The sequence below is a fragment of the Octopus sinensis genome, linkage group LG4 (genome assembly GCF_006345805.1).
Source record: "Octopus sinensis linkage group LG4, ASM634580v1, whole genome shotgun sequence".
Classification (NCBI taxonomy): domain Eukaryota; kingdom Metazoa; phylum Mollusca; class Cephalopoda; order Octopoda; family Octopodidae; genus Octopus; species Octopus sinensis.
In genome coordinates this window covers 131057062-131080252 of record NC_043000.1, presented here as the reverse complement: position 1 = coordinate 131080252, position 23191 = coordinate 131057062, and the positions used below count along the sequence as shown (strand labels likewise).

Below are 23191 nucleotides of genomic sequence, written 5' to 3'. Positions count from 1 at the left end.
GGATGGATGGATGAATGGATGTATGTATGTATGTATGTATGTTCGTTCGTTCGTTCATAATAATGAAACGCCGATAATTTCGATGATACAGACATGTGTTATTGAAATTATCGGCAAAATCGAGGAAAACTTTTCTTGTCAAGGTATTTCAAAACCTGAAATCTTTCGACATGTCAGCTGTCGATAATCAAAATCGATTGTGTACCGATTCAGAACAATGAACATGTCCTCATTGCCTCATCCGCGTTGATATATCTGAATGCTTTTATCTATGATATAACGACAGTTTTCTTTATATCGACATTCATTGTTCAACTATTATATCTTTACCCACAAATATCAGGACCACAACACCCCATCACCAACAACACATCAACAACAATACTAACATCGGAACATTTTCAGTAATTCCAAAGCCGTATTTTCTGTTTGTTTAATGAAGCGCATGTCTCTATTTAATGACTTTTCTGGCTTTTTTTCTTTCTTCTAAGCAATGAAAGAAAACGTATTGAAATGCTTTGTGTGTTTAAACTTCGGTGGTTATGCGTAAACTAGTTTAATGCAAGTGGATGGTACAGACAGTAGTGTACAGTCTGCGTGTTTTGGTCATATGTGGACGCATTTAAGTCTGTAGGTAACACTGATTACAGAACTTAGGGCTGGGAGCAGTATTGGCATTTATATAGAGTCCTGACATTTGTAGACCCTATTATGGGTAATAGGGGCAACTACTGACCGTAGAAGAGAGTAGGGACAGCAGAGAAAATGAACAGTTCTGACATCAGCCCCTCATATAACCATCTAAAGTGAAAGGGTTACTCCCTACCTCAGTGAAAGTAAGTATTTTTTTATCACAACCAATTTTGTGTGTGTGTGTGTGAGAGAGAGAGAAAGAGAGAGAGAGAGAGAGAGAGAGAGAGAGAGAGAGAGAGAGTGTGTGTGTGTGTACAGTAAGAAGAGAGTGAAAGTTTGTTATTTCTTTATTGCCCACAAGGGGCTAAACATAGAAGGGACAAACAAGGACAGATAAAGGGATTACGTGGATTACATCGACCCCAGTGCGTAATTGGTACTTATTTAATCGACCCCGAAAGGATGAAAGGCAAATTTGAACTCAGAACGTAGCGGCAGACAAAATACGGCTACGCGTTTCACCCGGCGTGCTAACGGCTCTGCCAGCTCACCGCCTTCAATATTCTTACCCCTGTATTCTGTGGCCCTCTGTCATTAATGACTTAGGATTAAGGCCCTAGAGTCCTCACCCCCACTAGAACAGCATTGTCTGTGTCTGAACTATTTGATATGCAAATGGCAGTCTCTGTCACACAAGCACTGCATTTAAGGGTTGCCCATATGCTGTTTGAGCTGCATTGTTCTTCTTGTCTGATGTTTTATTCTGTTCTATCTCTCAAGTAGGGGGTGTTCGAAAGAATTCGATCCTGCACAGTGTCCCACATCCCAACGTCACTAATGAATCCTGAGAAACAGCACGGCCACTACAACTTGATGACAGCGAAAGCCTTTTTCATGCTTGTGTATGGTTACAAGGAAACATATTTGGAATCAGGGTTTTCCTTCCGCTAGATGGATTGCACTCCCCCACCTGGTTAACGAGCTCCATCTTTCTCGATTGAGTTGCTAATTAACCCCCAGCTGGGACACTGACAATTCATACTATTCTTGTCAGAATTGACCTGTGAACAACAGTGGCTAAAAGGAGGGTCCTCCCTCCTCAAATCCTTGGAATTCCCGAAGCAGGGCCCCACTACTAAAATCTTACCCAGGATCTGTGCCTATATTAACAACACTAATTTATGTTTAATTTTCTATTCCAAATCATAATTTATTTCTTATTTTTCTTTTTTTTTTAAGTTATCCTTCCTCGCATACTCAAAATTTTTACCTCTTGTCATTTTATTTCTCTCTTCTCTTTCAGGATACCTCTCTGTTACTCTCTAATTCTTTTCCACCCTTTCTGTCTTTTTCTCCCCCGTTTTCTCTTTGTATATTAAATTTCACCTTCACTTTTTGCTGAATCTCACCCTCTTTCTCCTATATCTCTCTTCTTTCTCTAAAGCCATTTGCTTCCACGCACTCTCTCTCTCTCTCTCCCTCTGATGATCTTAAAACAAGAATGTCCCGGTTCCCTTCTACTCGTCCAGCAGTTGTGATCAGAATGCTGCTGTTAATCCTTGCAACAATTCTAACCGTTACTTCAGATCGGGAATTTAGTGAAGCTCACTATGAGTTTTTGGGGCCTGGTTATTCCTATGGCTACCTTCAGACACCTCCAGAAGAACAGTTCTCCTCAACAGAAACTCTACTGGAATGTGCCGGCGTTGCTCTAAACAGCCAATCGGAGTTTTTTACTTACGACACAGTCAGCTACGTTTGTAAGAATTACTCACCGAAAAATATAATGACAGTCGTCAGCACGAATGACAGCAACGAGCTGTCCTATTACAGAAGTAAGTGGCGCATTATCATCGTCGTTGTTGTTGTTATTGCTGTTGTTGTTGTTGTTGTTGTTGTTGTGGTGGTGGTGGTGGATTAGTTCTCTTCCATTATTTTTAATATATCTTATGACTCCTAATATATATACTTAATTAATAAGGTTTTTTCCCATGGTTATTAAATATTATGCCTACTCTTAATATATGTACTAAATAAATAAAAGTTTTTTTCTCCAAACTTAGTAAATATTAGGCCTGTAGCATGGCAGTTTTCAGCCATTTTGAAATATGACTATAGCGATTTCTAATATCGTCACTGTTGAAAGGCAAGGCAAGAAATGATCTCGTTTGAGGTTACAGCCATCTTTGGTCAACTAGTTCCTGTTGTAAACACTAACCTGATTGGTTGACACGTGACGCGATTTGTCTCTACTTATTTCGCACCACTGTCCCGAAATAACCAATCACGGCCTTTGGTTAAGATTCCGTTTTTGAGGCTCGTTTGAGCCAACCAACCGGTATATAAAGGAGTGTTTTCAGACACTTTTCGTCTTTTAGTTCCAGTTCTTCTAAGAACTAACTTTAGGCCACAGCGTTACTCAACCAAGCGATATACGATTGTTCCGGCTACTGCCGGCTACGCTAATATACACAATCATAGAAAGCCTACTATCTTCCCCGTCGCCACCATCATGTACCTTTTATGCCAGCCGCATTCACCCTGATTGTCCTGCCACACACACAAACACACAGACACAAGACATGCGAACGCTTACAAACTCCTAACGTTGACACGATTGTGAAATAAATAATATTTATATCTCAACAGCAAGACTTGTCGTCAATTCACTTATGTTCTATTGTTACGGCATGTATTTACGGCTTGTAATAATTCGTTAAGAATATGACCACGTGCGATCGTATTCCCTACACAATACGACCACGTGCGTTCATATTTCTTACAGGTCTAACATTTTCTTTTAATTCAATTTATTAAAATAATCACCACTTACTAGCCAATTATGATTATATATATTAATGGAAATGGATATATATATATTTATGTAAATGTAAAATGATTTCTATATTTTCTATAACTATATAAGATACAAATGTTTATTGCTGTCGAACAGATTTTCGAAATCAGTAAATGTATTTACTTGAAAATCTTTATATATACCTTGCACGGTGAGTTGTTCGTCGAGAAGCGGTGCCTACCATACGTTGATAATAGGCAATACACCTTGAAACCTAGGTCCGTGTGTGGCATCCGCTTCTTGGGGAATGATCTCCCTTTGCAAGATAGAGGACGCCGTGATGGCGTCGGCCTATCTGGTGACGTTGATGTTCGCCTGGGGCTAAATGCAACAGTGACACCCCCACCACCCTGCTCTGTCCCTAGCCATATTCAGTTGGCTAATGTCCCTTATGTTATGGAGCAGTCACTGTCTATATCTCCTTTAGAGAATTATTATTGCATTTAGTTAATTGTCTAAAGGATATTTGCTTAGTTTTCTTGATGTAAAATCAGGATGCCAAGTAGTAGTAAGCATTGGAAACTCTAAGACATTAATAGCCTATAATTCCCCTACCTTTTAAACTTCAACATGAATAACTTTTGACATTTATTTTACCCCTTCCTATATCTATAAATGTGGAGGCGCAATGGCCCAGTGGTTAGGGCAGCGGACTCGCGGTCGCAGGATCGCGGTTTCGATTCCCAGACCGGGCGTTGTGAGTGTTTATTGAGCGAAAACACCTAAAAGCTCCACGAGGCTCCAGCAGGGGGTGGTGATCCCTGCTGTACTCTTTCACCACTCTTTCTCCCACTCTTTCTTCTGTTGGCCTGCTCGCTTAGCCAGCGGGGTGGCGTCATTCGAAGGCTAAAACAATGCGAACACATTGTGACCAGCGATGTGTAACAACATCTGATGGTCTGGTCGGTCACGTGATCACGTGACGTGATACCTATAAATAGAAAAATTCCTTTTCTCCATCCAACCGAAAATCCCTCCCTCCCCACTAACAGATCTAAATAACTAAAGGAAAAAAATCTATAGTCAGAAGGTAAATTTTAATACTATTATGTTCTTAACAATCAAATCAACCTCTCTGTCTGTATATCTACCCTCTTTATAATGTTGGCAAAAAGCTAAAACAACCTTTTGCACATGTTGGTAAGCCAGAGATCATTCTCAAATAATGCCGGTTCCTTTTCTGAACATTCCATATGCTGCTACAATCACTGGTATTGTAAAGGCGGCGAGCTAGCAGAAGCGTTAGCACACCGGGCGAAATGCTTTGCGGTACTTCGTCTGCTGTTACGTTGTGAGTTCAAATTCCGCCGAGGTCGACTTTGCCTTTCATCCTTTCGGGGTCGATAAATTAAGTACCAGTTACGCACTGGGGTCGATGTAATCGACATAATACCTATGTCTGTCCTTGTTTGTCCCCTCTATGTTTAGCCCCTTGTGGGTAATAAAGAAATAGGTATTGTAACTGCTTTGAGATGCCTCATTTTTTTCGGTTTCAACGAGGAAATTTTTATATTTTCTGTATCATTATCAATATTTCAGATAGCGCGTGGATTAAAACCTATTCATTATCAACGGAAGCTGGTTTGAAAGTTTTTGATTCCTATGACAGTAAAGGACATTTTTCATCCTGGAAGGTGAACAAATGCAATGATACCTTTTGTCCCAACTTCTTCCGACATCCTATCCTTGATTTCTGGGAACACATTCCAATTGACGAGGTATGTATGCATATGCATATACACAAATAGACAACCACACACACACACACACACACATAGATACATATTTACATATATACGACAAGCTTCTTTCAGTTTCCGCCTACCAAATCCACTCACAAGGCTTTGGTCGGCCCAAGGCTATAGCAGCAGACACTTACCCCTGGGTGCCACGAGGTGGAACTGAACGTAGAACCATGTGGTTGGGAGGGAAGTTTCATACCTATTTCTTTACTACCCACAAGGGGCTAAACACAGAGAGGACAGACAAGGACAGACAAATGGATTAAGTCGATTACATCGACCCCAGTGCGTAACTGGTACTTAATTTATCGACCCCGAAAGGATGAAGTTTCATACTGTACAGCCACACCTGCACCAGATACCTAGCAGGATGTCCCTGAAATTATTTTGGAAGGCTGCCAAGCTTGAACAAATTATGTAGTTGGCACGTGGAGGTTTACTTCATAACAAACTGCAGTTAGAAGAACATTTATCACAGACAAAGGTCTCTCTCTTCTTTGTGAGTGATGAGTAAATGGGTAAAAATATCGACTAAATTAACTTACGATATATGGTTGATCAAAGTTTTATTGAACTCGGAAGAAAGTAAAGCAAGTTGACCTCGGTGGGGATTGAACTCATAGTTTAACGGTTTTGTCCTCTTTCGGGTGAGATGACAAGACAGGCTTACAAACAAAACCTTGTAGGAACAGACCAAACAGCAACTTATCAAAACCCAAATCAAGAGGAGGAAAGTAAGCGTGAAAGACCAAAAAAAAAAAAAAACAACAACATGGGGAAGTCCACAGGATTGAAGAACTAACAGACAGCAATTAAGAAGAAATATCCTAGGATGTATTTCTTCTGTAAGTCTGATAAATGAACACCCTGTAACAATGCTTTCTGTCATGTATAGATCGCTACACATTTTGGAGGAGGGTTAATTATTAGCTGTGTAGATATAAAATCTCCCTTCGTTTACTACGGAATATTGTATACCATTACATGAAGTGTTGCATGTTCACTTGTGGAAATAAAACAAGAAACAAACTTTAAAATTACAGCGATACTTTATTCCTCTGCTTAATAATACAGTGGTCAAAATAAAGACACCACGGATACTGGTAGTTGTATAGTTCATCCATCGTTTGGATAATTCAGCTCGGGTCGTCGTTCGTTCGTTGCATGTGTTTCGTTTAACGGCAGGAAAATAACGTGATTTGCTTTCGTGAAAATCTTTCACCCCTCTGTTGTAGATGTTTTGTTAACTGCAGAATAAGGCTCCAGAGAAGATTCCGGATAGTTGCTTTAGAATTATTTTGGAAGGCTGCCAAGCTTGAACAAATTATGTAGTTGGCACGTAGAGGTTTACTTCATAACAAACTGCAGTTAGAAGAACATTTATCACAGACAAAGGTCTCTCTTCTTTGTGAGTGATGAGTGAATGGGTAAAAATATCGACTAAATTAACTTACGATATATGGTTGATCAAAGTTTTATTGAACTCGGAAGAAAGTAAAGCAAGTTGACCTCGGTGGGGATTAAACTCATAGTTTAACTGTTTTGTCCTCTTTCGGGTGAGATGACAACGTGATTGGATCCTTGATCGAATCCTGCGCAATATTTGACCAATCAAAGTACAGGACTCAACCAATGTTCCAAACTCAAATGATAAGTCAATCATTTCAAATTAACGTGTGAAGCCTATAAAAAGCTAGTCGACTCCAATATGCCATAATAGAAATTAGTTTCGCTACAAATTCAAGCAACACTATTCAACAGGCGTTGATTTTATCCACCAATCGTAAGCATACGCATATTGATAGTATATATGACGGGGTGCTGAAAAGTTCTAAGGGTGTCACGAAAGACCTGGTTGAAGGCTCAATCTTCCGAATTCTTTTACAAAGCTTCGGAAAACTGAAGAACCACTGCAATAAGTGTGTGAATCCGAGAGAGGAACATGTTGAATAAATTCATAATTAACTGATCCTCTTGTTGGAGGATCCTAATCGAACAAATCTACCCAAGTTTTTATTTATTTTTTTAAAAACTCTAGTATTATTCCAACCATCTCTTTTGCCGAACTGCTAAGTTATGGGGATGTTACTTTTTTTTACTCTTTTTAGGTGAAACTGGTGATTTATAAAAACCAAACAGCTGTGGTTAATATGGTGTTTGATGGACAAAATACAAATCGTGAAACCTGGTTCTCTCATGAAAAGCTGAAAAGTTCCCCATGGAATGATTTATCTTCAGCCACCCCAAAGTTTTTCTCACTACAGGGACTTAAGTATGTCATACTAGCAAAAAGACCGCCACCCAAGCGCTTTTCCACTAGTCTCTAAATTATATTTACACATTTTATTCACAATCTTTTTAATTTTACTGATATCTTACAATTAATTTTCCTACAGCTTATCCTCGACTTACGACCGAGTTCCGGTCCGACTGACAGGTCATATGTCGGATTTATATTTTTCAACACTGTTTTCATTCAAATGCAACTGGTGCTTGTAAGCGACGGAATGAGTGGCAGGCATCCACTGCCTTGACCTGAGGGAAACCTGCGTAACCAGATGCTGCCATAGTTATTATACGTGCAGCTGCCCAACGTCCGAAAATTGATCATTTATTTATTTTTTTATTTCCTTACTTTCTGTGGTCGCAAGTACGGATGGTCATAAGTCATATAAGTCATAAGTCAAGGAGAAGGAATGCTCACTCAGTAAATATTCCTTTCATTATTTTATGTTTCAATCTCTCTCTTTTACAAACAAACTCAAATGTAGTCCTGGGTAATCGTCGCCCATGTAGGTCTGATAAATTGTATCAATGACAAATGTTGCTGATGATTTATAGATATATATGTGAGTATAATTTGCGTATTATATTGATAAAGAAACAATTGTACAACATTAATCTATTTTTTTTAGTTGTATTTCAATTTCCTTACGTTGAGGGTAGTGCTTTTTCTATGTGGAGGTATCGTCGGCGGCTATACCAGAATACGGAGCTATTTCTAGCACTAGAGTTGACCTATTTAACGTTAACTCTCTTATATATATATATATATATATATATATATATTCCGCCGTAGGAATGGCTGTGTGGGAAGTAGCTTGTTTATCAACCACATGATTCCGGGTTCAGTCCCACTGCGTGGCACCTTGGGTAAGTGTTTTCTGCTATAACCTCGGGCTGACCAAAGCCTTGTGAGTGGATTTGGTAGACGGAAGCTGAAAGAAGCCCATCGTATATATGAATATATATATATATATATGTGTGTGTGTTTGTGTGTCTGTGTTTGTCCCCCCAAGATCACTTGACAACCGATGCTGGTGTGAATTTAGCTTTGAACGACCTCTTATGGACTTCCTGTATTAAAAACAGGAAAAATAGAAAGAGACGAATCTTCATCCAGCCAATGCGCAATGAGAGTATTTATTGTTTTGGTTTGTCTTTTGTTGTTTATTTTCATATACTGGTACTTATTCTATCGGTCTCTTTTGCCTTTCATCCTTTAGGGGTTGATAAAATTAAGTACCAGTTACACGCTGGGGTCGATGTAATCGACTTAATCCGTTTGTCTGTCCTTGCTTGTCCCCTCTATGTTTAGCCCCATGTGGGTAATAAAGACACACACACACACACACACACACACACACACACACACATACATATATATATATATATATATATATATATATATATATATATATATATATATATATATATACGACAGGCTTCTTTCAGTTTCCGTCCACCAAATCTGCTCACATGTCTTTGGTCGGCCTGAGGCTATAGTAGAAGACACTTGTCCCAGATGCCACGTAGTGAGACTGAACCCCTCCCTGACCATGTGGTTGGGAAGCAAACTTCTTACCACATAGCCACGCCTGCGCCTATCATATATTTAGTAAACGTTTTGATTTTCTCAACCTGAAATCCCGCCAACTTTTATTAACTCCACAGGGGGGATCGTCACTTTTGTATAGAAAATCGGAATGGCTGTTCAAAGGACAACGGCTGGCTGGTCATCAACGATGGCCCACATTATTGTCCGTATGAAAATGGACCGCGCTACCCTTTAATCCGTTATTCTGGTACAAAATCTAAAGTCACATGGATCAAGGGTAAGTGTATTATGCTTTATCTCGTGCACCAGTGTCTGTTTTAACGTCAGTAGAAGTACTAGTGGTGGTGGTGGTGGTGGTGGTAGTAGTATTAGTAGTAGTAGTAGTACTAGTAAGACCAGAAATTTGGATGCGGGGTGTTTATTCGAGTCTAGGACATTTACCTCTCCATGGACAATCCCCCTCTCCCCCTCAAGGAAAATTATCCCTGAAGACAACAGATGATGATTTAAAACGTCTTAATATATTGGAAAGGAGGTACATGGCCTAGAGGTTAGAGCAGCGGACTCGCAGTCGAGGGATCGCAGGTTCGAATCTCAGACTGGGCGATGTGCGGAAGGTAATGGCAAACTTCTGCTGACTCTTTCGCCACAACTTTCTCTCAATCGTCCAGGTAGGGAACCTATACGCCAAGGAAACCGGGAAGCCGACTCTTATGAGACAGGCGTGGCTCGAGAAGGAACAAACAACAACAGTATATTGGAGAGGGCTAATTAACCAAGGGTGGTAATTGTCCTAGGGGGCAGTTGTCATCGGCAGGGGGGTAATTGTCCTGGAGGGGGTGGTGGTAATTGTTCTAGAGAGTTAATTGTCCAGATAAGTTTTTTTCAATTAAATCGAGTCAGTACTATTCATAGTACTTCATGTTATGAACGAAAATTCATGGATTTGACCCCAGGACTAAAATAACCGGAAAAATACCGCGAGACACTTTAACTGATTCTCTAACGAATACTTCACTCAACTGACCTTAATACAGGGGTGGGGTGCTGAAAAGTTCCTGGTTTTAAGGGTGTCGCAAAAGGGCTGGTTGGCGGCCCAACCTTCCGAGTTCTTTCACAACAGGGTCAAAATAGCCGAAGATGGTTGTTATCTAACACGAGATCATTTCTAATATATCTCTCAAACAGCGAGGATATCAGCTGAAAGGTAAAGTCGACCTAGGTGGAATTTGAACTCAGAACGTAAAGATGGACAAAACGCCGCTAAGCTTTTCGTCCTGTGTGATGGTGATTATTTAAGATCGCCGTCATTAGAATTATTGAGGATAATATTATCCATTACTGATATTACTGTTGTTTTATTTGCTGTTCTTGTTGTCATTGTTGTTGCTTTTATTCATTCCAGGATATAGTATTGGTGATACCGTAACCGTCTTCATCCGCTTAAAAACCTAACTAACCAATCAACAGATTTCCTGATCATGATTCAAGAATTACAAGTTAATAAAAACCTCACATTGTAGCTATAAACAGTGACTTTTTGTTGTGATTCTTTTTCTTTATTTTTCCTCTTTCAAGAGAAAGACAGAGTTATTGTTGCCCTTTGTGTCGTATGTACTAGCGTAAATATATTTATGTGTGGTGGCACGTAAAAAGCACCACCCGAATCGGGGCTGATGTCAGCGCCGCCTTCACTGGCTTCCGTGCTGGTGGCACGTAAAATGCACCAATCCGAACGTGGCCGTTGCCAGCCTCGCCTGGCACCTGTGCCGGTGGCACGTAAAAAGCACCCACTACACTCACGGAGTGGTTGGCGTTAGGAAGGGCATCCAGCTGTAGAAACATTGCCAGATCAGACTGGAGCCTGGTGCAGCCTTCTGCCTTCCCAGATCCCCAGTCGAACTGTCCAACCCATGCTAGCATGGAGAACGGACGTTAAACGATGATGATGATGATGTGCATGTGTGCGCGCGCATGTGTAATATAGTCTGTTGAGCATAACACATTCTTATTTCGAGTTTCATACGTGAAACCAAATCATTTTCTAGACTAACCAGTGTCTCCACTACTTTTCCGTTAAGTGTCATTATATAGGTAGAAAACTCAGTTTCTTAGACATCCTTGAATGCTTTAGCATCGGGATTCCCTTTTATATATACGAGCACCAACAATTTGACCTCTCTGAAAGTCCGATAGATCTGTAGTGGATTTTGCAAGCATGAAGTGGATTCGATCTACCATAGCCAAATTTAAATTAACACTGCAACAGAACTTTCCCCACGATGGAACAATGGTATTTCTCTGACAGCAGTTTTACATTTTCCAGATGCCTTTAGCTAGGCCGAAATAATGTTTTCACCACTTGACCCTTTCTAATCTCTTCTACTCCACCAAAAGCTAGAATAGAGATAACAAGACCACCAACTAAATCTATTGTTCTCAATGATATATCTATCTTTCTAGATAGTTGTATAAGCAAGCACACCCCAAGCAAAAATCAGTCAGTCACTTCGGTGACGACTCAAACAAGTAGTCACTTGGCGACAACTGAACAAGGCAGCTCGTGGCGACTCAATTAGTTAGGGAACGGACTGCTAGAATCATGATCACAAGGAGTACCTCTACTAAATTTAATGATCAGCGAGAGAAATAAAAATTACTGTCAGCAACTGTGAGTGAACACCCTACCATTCTCTCTTCCTCTAATTATGTTCTCTTACAACAACATTCTATCGCTATCTGTGGATTACTACTAACTATTCATATACGCCAAACTATGTAAAGAAACATCTAACTTTCTTTCGTATGCTCTTGGATTGATCATAACCTGCCCGTCGAGGCAAGGTAATGTAACGTAACGGTAAATAAATACTTTCTTAAAACTTCATGCATTGTTCATCTTTCACATCCTATAGTATGCAATTATAACAACAACTTCTTATCGTCACAACAGCTGACTCCGATATTTCATAATATTGTTTAGTAATCAATTTCTGTCGTTAGAGATCTGTCATTTTAATGGATTTTAATTACCTTTCTTTTGATGATATCTGAAAAGAAGCAGCAATTTTAGCAAAACATATTAAGCAACACTAATAATAAATTTTCAAAAGCTTAAAAATTAACAAGCTTTTGACGGTTTTATAGATATTTCAAAATTATGATGCTATGATGATGTTAGTATTTCCATTATTTTTGTCCAACCCCTGCATATATATATATATATATATATAAATTAGAAAAAAAAACACGTTTTATCAATTCAATAATGAAAAATTAAATTACATATTATAGAAAGATTAAATATAAGATAAAACATATAACGATGATTAAGTAATGCGCAAAATCTATATATATAAAACTGTAGTTGTGTGAGTGTCTGTCTCCTACGATTTTGATTCCTAACTCCTCCCACATTTTGCGGTGCAGTTTAACCAAATTCGGGTATCTTATAGTCGTGATTCATATCGAGCCCGTCTGGCTATTAGCGCGCGTCTACGATGAGTCTACGATTTAAAAAATAATTTAACATCATTTTTTTATTCCATTTTAATGCATAATTTTTCGTGTGTCGATGGCGGCGGAGTTGGCGTCTACGCTCAAACACCTGCACCTGTGTTTGCTTCTCCCCCTTCTTCCCTCCCTCGTGAAGCTGTGGGGAAGGGAGTGTAAGGAAATCAACGTCGTAATGCGTTGTCAAGGAGACCAGCGTTCTTTTAGAACAACGACTTCATGGCTTGAAGACACCAAAACAGAAATGGCTAAGAAAGCCCGAATTGGCATCTATAAAGGAAGTAACTCTCTAAAAATGCTTATATAGTTATTTCCCTTACAAACCCGAGCAACGCCGGGCGATACTGCTAGTAATAAATAAAACATAAGTGCATAACAAATCAACAAGCTTATACTAACGATCGTAATACACATTCATGTATGTTCTTTTGTTTTAAATATTCTGCCCACTTGTAGTTATTATACTAGCAAACTTGCTTATTATAGCGTGCTGGGAAAACAGTTATAGAATTGATTTTCTTCTTGCATGTGGTTGCATGAGCAGAACTGAAGATAACTGATCAATGAACTTGCAAGAGTGGCTGTGTGGTAAGTAGCTTGCTTACCAGCCACATGGTTCCGGGTTCAGTCCCACTGCGTGGCACCTTGGGCAAGTGTCTTCTACTATAGCATCAGGCTGACTGAATTCTTGAGAGTGGATTTGGTAGACGGAAACTGAAAGAAGCCTATCATATGTGTGTGTGTTTGTGTGTATGTGTGGTGTGTGTGTGTGTGTGTGTGTGGTGTGTGTGTGTGTGTGTGTGTATGTGTGGTGTGTATGTGTGTGTGTGTGTAGTGTGTGTGTGTGTGTGTAAGTGTGTGTGTGTGTGTGTGTGTGTGTGTTTGTGTGTCTATGTTTGTCTCCCCACCATCACTTGACAACCGCGTGTTTATGTCCCCGTAACTTAGCAGTTCAGCAAAAAGATCCAGGCTTACAAAGAATAAGTTCTGGGGTCGATTTGTTCGACTAAAGGTAGTGCTCCAGCATGGCTACAGTCAAATGAAATAGGTATTTCGTCTGCCATTGCGTTCTGAGTTCAAATTCTGTCGCGGTCGACTTTGCCTTCCATCCTTTCGGGGTTGATAAATAAAGTACCTATTTCTTTACTACCCACAAGGGGCTAAACACAGAGAGGACAAACAAGGACAGACAAACGGAATAAGTCGATTATATCGACCCCAGTGCGTAACTGGTACTTAATTTATCGACCCCGAAAGGATGAAAGGCAAAGTCGACCTCGGCGGAATTTGAACTCAGAACGTAGCGGCAGACGAAATACGGCTACGCATTTTCGCCCGGCGTGCTAACGTTTCTGCCAGCTCTAAAGTACCAGTTACGCACTGGGGTCGATGTAATTGACTTAATCCTTTGTCTGTCCCTTCTATGTTTAGCCCCGTGTGGCAATAAAGAAATTTAAGAAATAAGAAGCTTGGTGATGATGAGATGATACAGTTACTGGTTTGTATGACTACCTACATGTGTAGTTAAGTTACTTTTTTGAGAGAACACCTTACTAGTGATATGGTGTCTCTCCTGTATGAATACGTTTATGTATAGTCAAGGTATTTCCATGTGAAAATGATTTACCACAGGTAACACAATGATTTGGTTTCTCTCCTGTATGAATGCGTTTGTGTTTCGTTAACTCACTTGCTTGAGAGAATGATTTACCACAAATATCACAGTGATACGGCTTCTCTCCTGTATGAATGCGTTTATGTTTAGTTAAGGTACTACTTCCATAGAATGACTTATCACAAGTATCACAGTGATATGGTCTTTCACCTGTATGAATACGTTTGTGTATAATTAAGTCATTACTTACAGAGAATGACTTATCACAAATATCACAGTGATATGGCTTCTCTCCTGTGTGAATACGCCTGTGCTTACTTAAGTCACTGCTTCCAGAGAATGTTTTACTACAGATATCACAATGATACCTAGGCATCACTGTCAGCAGTGATTTGCGTTGGACAAAGCATATCTCTAAAATTGTCAAGAAGGCCGAGGGTGTCTTGGCATCACTCAGCAAGACCTTTGTTAGCCGCTCTCCAGCCATCTATTTAAAACTGTATACAGCTATGGTACGACCACACTTGGAATTCGCATCATCAGTTTGGAGCCCCTATCTTGCTCAGAACATTGACCTCCTGGAATCTGTCTAGAGACGTGCAACCAAACGCATACCCTCCATCAGACACCTACCATATTCTGAGCGCCTTGTTTCCCTGGGCATGGATTCACTGAAGCTCCGGCGTCTGGCGACGGACTTGGTAAACACCCACAAAGTTATCAACCACCTCACCAACAACAACACTGAACACCTTTTTGATCTCCATGTGTCTAACACACGTGGACATGCCTACAAAGTCAGAAAACAACACAGCTCCCATGACTTTCGGAAACATTTTTTCACGCTCAGAGTTGCTGAAGCATGGAATAAACTGCCTGCGTCAGTTGTTGACTGCCATGACACTGCATCCTTTAAGGCCCTCATGCTTTCCGAAATCCGCCGAAACTACACCTGATTATATATACACTTTAGATGAGTTGTAGTGCACCTGAGCACTGTACACAATTATTATTATTATTATTATTATAAAATATGGTTTCTCCCCTGTATGGATACGTTTGTGTCTGGAAAAGTTACTACTTCCAGAGAATGATTTACCACAAATGTCACAATGATATGGTTTCTCTCCTGTATGAATGTGTTTATGTGTCGTTAATTCACAACTTCGAGAAAATGATTTATCACAGATATCATAGCAATATGGCTTCTCTCCTGTATGAATGTGTTTATGTATAGTTAAGGTATTTCCATGTGAAAATGATTTACCACAGATATCGCAGTGAAATTGTTTCTCTCCTGTATGAATACGTTTATGAGTTGTTAAATGATGGTTTAGAGAGAATGATGCGCCACAGATATCACAGTAATATGGTTTCTCTCCAGTATGAATACGTTTGTGGGTAGTGAGAGTACCTTTTTGAGAGAATGATCTGCCACAGATATCACAATAGTACAGTGTTTTTTTCTTTCTCTTTCAATGCAACAACAGAAAAATCATTCCTTTCAGACTCTGCTTTAAATTTAGCCTTGTTCTCCCATATTTCATTTTCCATAACTTTTTATTTCTTCACCACAATACAGAAATGTTTCACTTCTTAACAAAAGTTTTTTCTGCTATATTTCCAACAACTATGATCTTTGTTGATATCTGAAAATGTTAGGAAACATTCTTTGCAAATTTCTCAAAGATTAACTACATAGAATGCAAAATTAACTGGTAAACATTCCAGATAGTGAAGAAAACTTGCTACTGATCTCTGGTTAAAAGAAAAAATTCATTGTTTATTCTGATGAAGTCAACAAGAAAATTTATAAGCTCCTCTTTTTGTCATAAAAGTTGATAAATATTGATGACGTATCTCATGTATACAATTCTTTGCCATCGATGTCACTTGGTATTCTGAAATATAACAGAGAAACAATAGTGTAACATACAGAGGATAGTTACAAAGTAGAGATGCAATTGTGGAAATTTTGCTACATTTCTCTAGAAATGAACAGTGAACAAAAGCTAAAATAAATCATTTGTTTTCATAAATTTGTATTTTGTACGGTTAAGCCCACTATTCCCATAAAATGTGTTTATGACATCTGGGTAATATTTAAATCAAAATGACCACAGGCCAGTTTCAGTATAAACAAGTTTGTATTTAAACAAAAAAGACTGGCAATATATCGAGCTGGCAGAACCGTTAGCGTGTTAGAAAAAATGCTGAACGGTATGTTTTGTAGTTGTCTATATTTATGTACGTTTAAGACGGCGCAATGGCCCAGTGGTTAGGGCAGCGGACTCGCGGTCATAGGATCGCGGTTTCGATTCCCGGACCGGGCGTTGTGAGTGTTTATTGAGCGAAAACACCTAAAGCTCCACGAGGCTCCGGCAGGGGATGGTGGTGATCCCTGCTGTACTCTTTCACCACAACTTTCTCTCACTCTTACTTCCTGTTTCTGTTGTACCTGTATTTCAAAGGGCCGGCCTTGTCACTCTCTGTGTCACGCTGAATATCCCCGAGAACTACGTTAAGAGTGCACGTGTCTGTGGAGTGCTCAGCCACTTACACGTTAATTTCACGAGCAGGCTGTTCCGTTGATTCGGATCAACCGGAACCCCCATCGTCGTAACCGACGGAGTGCTTCCATTTATGTACGTTTAAGACGGCGAGTTGGCTGAAACGTTAGCACGCCGGGCGAAATGCGTAGCCGTATTTCGTCTGCCGTTACGTTCTGAGTTCAAATTCCGCCGAGGTCGACTTTGCTTTCATCCTTTCGGGGTCGATAAATTAAGTACAAGTTACGCACTGGGGTCGATGTAATCGACTTAATCCGTTTGTCTGTCCTTATTTGCCCCCTCTGTGTTTAGCCCCTTTGTGGGTAGTAAAGAAATAGATATATTTATGTACGCTTTGAGTTCGCTTCCCACGAGAATCAACTTAGTTTTTCATAACTTTTGAGGTCGATAAATCAGAGTACCAGTCGTGCATAGTTATTGATGTTATTGACTATATCTTTCCCACCAAAATTTCTGGCTAAGTGCCAAAAATTGAAACAATTAAAAAGGCGATGAAAAAACAGATATAGCTTTTCGAAATCTGCTTCACGATAGGAAGAGTATCGAAGGATCAGAAAGCGATGTCGTTGCGAACGTTTGGTTACCAGAAGCTAGTTATCACTGAGGTAACTTTCCATGCCTTTACCCTGTGAGTTCAAATCCCAATAGGATGCTTGCTCTCATTCATACTTACTCAGACACTCAAAAAGGACGTGACATTAGACTTATGTTCTAAATTACAGTATATAATCAAGTAAAATTCAATCGTATGTAATCTGGGCAAAATGAATAGGAGTTACTTTAAACCACATGTAATATGATAACTAGGTTTTCAAAAATAACTGATCGATATTCCAGTTTGTAAGGATATTATCCTGTACTCAGAACGAAGTAGCGTATTTTTTAAATGTATTTTCACTTCTACATAATCACTCCATCCTCAAAGGGTTCGCCAAATTTTATTATTAGCAGACCAATGTTGAAGTGAATCTTCGTTAACTTACTGTTTTCAGACGCAAATAAGTGAATCAGTGCCCTGATGACATCACATTATATATTTCCTCAATTATCCGACAAATTCCTCTACTGACTGACTGAATTCTTCGTTTTATTTCCATTCATAAGTTCATTCCACTATTTTCTTTATCCCCATTTTACACACTTGTAAGCTATTTCAACAATATTTTATGTCATAATTATATATTATATATACAATAAATCGATTTAATCCTTTTGTCTGTCCTTGTTTGTCCCCTTAATGTCTACCCCCTTGTGGGCAGTAAAGAAATTATAATATCGTCTTGACTTAATTTAATGTTTACAAAGCGTATTTAAAAGATTTCATGCAAGTGTATTAACTGAGGACATTTTAAACACTATTACAAATTGAGGAGGGTTAAATGGGTGTTTTGCTGTTTTGAACAGAGTTGGCTTCTTCGTTAATTGAAACACAACGGTTATTTTACTCGGTGGTGGATGATTTTTGATTTATCATGTATTGGATGCAACTTAGGGTAAGAATTAGTGCGAATGTTGGTGTTTCTGAATGTATTAAATTATATGAGGAACTTTCCACCTATGTCACCGGTATCATTAAAGCTGGAGAAAATTGTCACTGACACCGCTTACTGAATATGTTTATAACGAAGTCCAATTAAACTAAATATATCATGTGTAGTAATTATCTCGTGTTGAGGAGAACGTTAATGATTGTGGATAACATAAGGTGTCCTACATATTTCAGGGTCTATGTTCCATCTCCTCCATGATTAAATATTTCATTTCATCACAAACTACGTTACATCCTTAATTGGTTGCTTAATTGGTTTTACAGAATAAGGGGAAATGAGTTTTAATCAACAACTAAAAATGAGGGAATACCTTGCCTCCTTTTCTTGACTATTTGTGTTGCATTCAAATCTAAAACATATATACGATCACAACACATTATCTATTTTTCTACTATCCATGGTAAACAATGGTAATTTATCGAGAGCACGTACATATATATTTGGTACCTACATATAAATATACACATTTTCTTTCAATGACATCGCTGTAACACCATAACATTTTCTCCACCCACCCCTTTTCTTAACACAGAAAAAGAGTTCCTTTTTGCTAACAACAATATCTATGTGTCTCGTCGAGAGGAGCCAATGAGCAAAAAACTTTCTCCTGGTAAGTAGAAAATATACTATGCTACATATTTCCCATACATACAATCAGAGACCTTATGATATCTAAGACAAGAAACTGAACTAAGTTATATACACAGACCAGTGCTTTTCAACCTTTTTGCTGGAGCGGAACCCCAAGGAAACATTCCACTGGCTCGAGGAACCCCTGTACAATAATTTAATAGTCTTATGCACACATATCTGCACAGGAGAATTAAAAACTACTGCCGACTTTAGCAGTTTTGTAACTTCTTGCGGAACCCTGGTTGAAAACCACTGCGTTAGAGGATAACTCAAAAGAATTTCGAAATCAATGGAGAAATATATTTAGAATTATCTCTTATCTGTTGACCATATTACTAATAAATAACAAGTAGTATTATAGTTAATCTGTAGTTGTTCCCCTTGGTTTTATAGTTATCTCCCTTGATGTCTAACGTGCTAACTGAGTTACCTTCCTTGTTAAAATACAATTAAAGCGATTCGATAATTTACATATTTTTTTGTTCTTTTACTCGTTTCACTTATTGAACTGTGGCCATGTTGGGGCAACAACGTCATAGTCAAATTCCGTAATTATTCCTGTTCCATACATGTTTTATCGATCTCCATCAAATAGCTATGTATAACTATCGATCTCCACCAAATAGTGATTACCCATTTACACTGGTACACACAAACACACGTCTCCACGGCTTCAGGGCACTGCTGTCTTAAGGAATGAGCAAAATGGGAAGATGTTTGGCGACCCCATGGATCTAGAGACCCAACGACAATCTAAGTATGCTATGGTTTGATGTCGATAAATAAATACTATAGGCTCGAATGCATTGTTTTGCTTCGGGCGGTGGGGTGAGGCTATAATGCTGTTGAAATTACCCTCTCTGTGAAACCGTAGAACGGAGGGAAAAAGTTATCCTCAAGTCTTAGTTCTTAACTTAATATTTGTAACAGAATTGGTTCTGCTAAAAGAACCCATGGGTCGAGCGGGAATATTAAACCAAGGGAGGGACGAATACTACCATCTGTGAATAGTTCCTATGATTCTCTGCACGCTTTCCGTGTATGAAATGTCACTAATAAAAAAAAGAAGAAAAAGAGGTCAATTGATACCTGCCAAAGTCCCATGCAGCGGGACCGAGACTTTCTTGTGAAGTGATCATCTTAACTCTACAACTTTCGTAGCCCTTTCTACAGCTCAGCAATAATATAGTTAATTACTTTTTATACAGAGTAATAGTAAACAGTTTACTTAAGTAATTACAAGAAACGTTGAGAGGAATATGTTTTACGCAATATTTTACAGTGAAACAGTGAATCCTATTAAAGAATATACATGTAATTTGGCTCTAAAATAAATAAATGTAGATCAATAGCTTCTATGAAATGCTTGCTGGATATACTCCACGTACTCCACGTACGCACGCACGCATGCGCGCGTGCGTACGTACGTACCTATGCATGTATGTACATATGTATGTATGTATGTATGTATGTATGTATGTATGTATGTATGTATGTATGTATGCATGCATGTATGTATGTAGCTTTTAATTTTGTCTCATTCCAGTCATTAGACTGCCGCCATCACCTTGCGGCTGCCGGAGTGAAGAGTTAAAGTTGAAGACTTTCAGTTGCATCCATTACTTATACATATCGCCTCTTTCCCTATCTCTACTGGACTTATGAAGAAAATGTGATGGTGCTGGTGTCTTGGTTTGTTAAAGAAACTGAAATTTGAATATTATCATTGTAGGTATACTTTATGCAGAGCTAGTCTCATTCTGTCGCTTTTCAAACTTGGATTGCTCTAGTCTGACTAGTATCACCTGCACAGTAATCATCAGGATTCAAGATTTTCATACACTTACCTTGTCGTAGATGAGTTGATAAAATGCTGAAGGGCTTCGTCTGTCCTGAATCCGTTGAGGTGTCTGTAAATGACTTTTTGCCAGAGGCAATTCCGTGATATGCTAATTAACTCAATGACTAGGATCCTGGCAGGTGCTGCTATCCTAGTCCGAGTAGATATACTCTTTCACTCTTTTACTCTTTTACTTGTTTCAGTCATTTGACTGCGGCCATGCTGGAGCACCGCTTTAGTCGAAGAAATCGATCCCAGGACTTATTCTTTGTAAGCTTAGTACTTACTCTATCGGTCTTTTTTGTCGAACCGCTAAGTTACGGGGACGTAAACACACTAGCATCGGTTGTCAAGCGATGTTAGGGAACAAACACGGACACACGCACGCACGCACACGCACGCACGCACGCACGCACGCACGCACACGCACGCACGCACACGCACGCACGCACACACACACACACACACACACACCACACACACACACACACACATACACACACACACATACACATACGACGGGCTTCTTTCAATTTCTGTCTACCAAATTCACTCATAAGGCTTTGGTCGGCCCGAAGCTATAGTAGAAGACACTTGCCTAAGATGCCACGCAGTGGGACTGAACCCGGGGCCATGTGGTTGGTAAGCAAGCTACTTACCAGACAGCCACTCCTGCGCCTATATGGAAATAATAGTGACTAGAAAGTGGTCCCACACTTCTCAAAACTCTGGAACTGCCGAACCAGGACCCACCATCAGACTCATGACACATAAGTATGTATCAATGTGGTGGTGCATTTCTTAATGGTTTGGATGCTGCACTTATGATCGTAAGATTATGGTTTCGATTCCCAGACCGGCCGATGTGCTGTGTCTTTGAGCAAAACATTTCATTTCACATTGTTCCTGTCTACTCAGCTGGTAAATACGAGTAATCCTGTGACGGACTGGCGTCCCATCTAGGGGGCATTATATTCGTCACAGAATCCAGGAGATCGCCGTTACGAGCCTATGCATCGGGAACGGCTTTTGATCTCTTTTGATACCCATCCATCCATCACATCTATCCATCCGTCCGTCCATCCATCCATCCATCCATTTAATTATTTATTTATTTATTTATTATTTTATTTATTTATTTGAGGAAACATTTGGTAATTTAATAAAGCAATTCTTAACTAACAAAGGCCAAACCTACTTTAAGAGAAAATTGTGTACACGCTCTCGGTAAGCTTTTCTATAAGAGTATTCTATGAATTCTCCCTGAAAGTCGAAGACTGCTTCAATGCCGGACCTAAATCGTCGCCAATCTTGCACGAAATGGTTCTTATTCATTTCGGAGATCACCTGAACTAATTTGGCCTTTAATGAAGCTTTAGTATTGTGAGGATGTCGGTTAGTCTCCCTTTTAACGATAATACCAGTTCTTGTTAATCGAGGCAAAGAATTCCTTCCCTCAAGCTTTCACCTCCTCTTGGTTGATGGAGTGTCACAAGCGCAGGAAGTGAGCCAGGGATCGGAACAGGTAATAATCCGAGGGAGCTGGGTCCAGACTATATGCTGGCTGTGGCATCAGTTCGATTTCTTCAAGTTCCTGGAGTTTATTATGGGTCGTTCGATCGGTATGAAGTCTTGCGTTGTCTTGCTGCAGAAGAGCCCACATTCTGTTAACCAATGCCAGGTATTTTTGCCGCACAATGGTATACATCGCTCCAGCAGTTCGGAGTACAGGTTGGCATCGATGGTTCGACCACCCGGAACAAACTCCTCGTGAATTATCCCCTCACAATTTCACCAAACGCAGAGCATCACCTTGTGTTTGAAATGTCCATGTTTGGCGAAAGGTTTTGGAACGTTTCCCTTGCTTAACCAATGCTTATGCACGTTGTGATTGCGGAAAAATATCTCACTCGAATTATTACTTGCTCCGATCCATGGCTCACTTCCTGTGCACACGACGTTTCATCAAATAAGAGGAGATAGAAGCTTCAGTGAAAAAGTTCTTCGCCTCGAATATCAGAGTGGGATCAAAGAACTGGCAAAATGGTGGCTTCAGACGGTGCAACACGATGGCTCTTACTTTGAATGCATGGCTACTTTTGTTGTAACTTGACAAACAAAGCAAATATATCAAAATATCGCAAAACGTTTGACTCAACACAATATATAAAAGAAGCTGGTCGGCGAATAGTCGATCACTTCAGAGAATACTATTGAACACTCTACATACAGCTTATCACTTATAGTTTCGGGACCATGTCTACTCACTGTCTGTACCATTGTATTTTTTATCTCGTCTGCATCGTGAACAACAATAAATTTTCCAGTTTAATACTGCCCATCCATCTAGAATACGTAAGCTCATTGCTTTCCTTTAATAACACAGCATTGCCTCTTCAA

At 39.5% G+C, this 23191-nt stretch overlaps 2 protein-coding genes across 2 annotated transcripts; one reads left to right on the top strand and one right to left on the bottom strand.

The window, feature by feature from the left end:
• The first annotated feature begins 382 nt into the window (after window positions 1-382).
• On the top strand, window positions 383-10548 carry LOC118763127. The gene is made up of 6 exons (XM_036502488.1): window positions 383-836; window positions 1937-2468; window positions 5030-5208; window positions 7341-7504; window positions 9187-9347; window positions 10476-10548. The coding sequence occupies exons 2-6, from the start codon at window positions 2135-2137 to the stop codon at window positions 10523-10525; spliced, it is 888 nt and encodes a 295-aa protein (XP_036358381.1). The 5' UTR covers window positions 383-836; window positions 1937-2134; the 3' UTR covers window positions 10526-10548.
• Window positions 10549-14136: 3588 nt separating this feature from the next.
• On the bottom strand, window positions 14137-22126 carry LOC118763189 (zinc finger protein 239-like). The gene is made up of 4 exons (XM_036502649.1): window positions 21990-22126; window positions 16070-16099; window positions 15459-15668; window positions 14137-14539 (listed from the first exon to the last, which is right to left on the bottom strand). Exons 1-4 carry the CDS (start codon window positions 22124-22126, stop codon window positions 14137-14139), a joined length of 780 nt encoding a protein of 259 aa, XP_036358542.1.
• Window positions 22127-23191: the final 1065 nt, after the last annotated feature.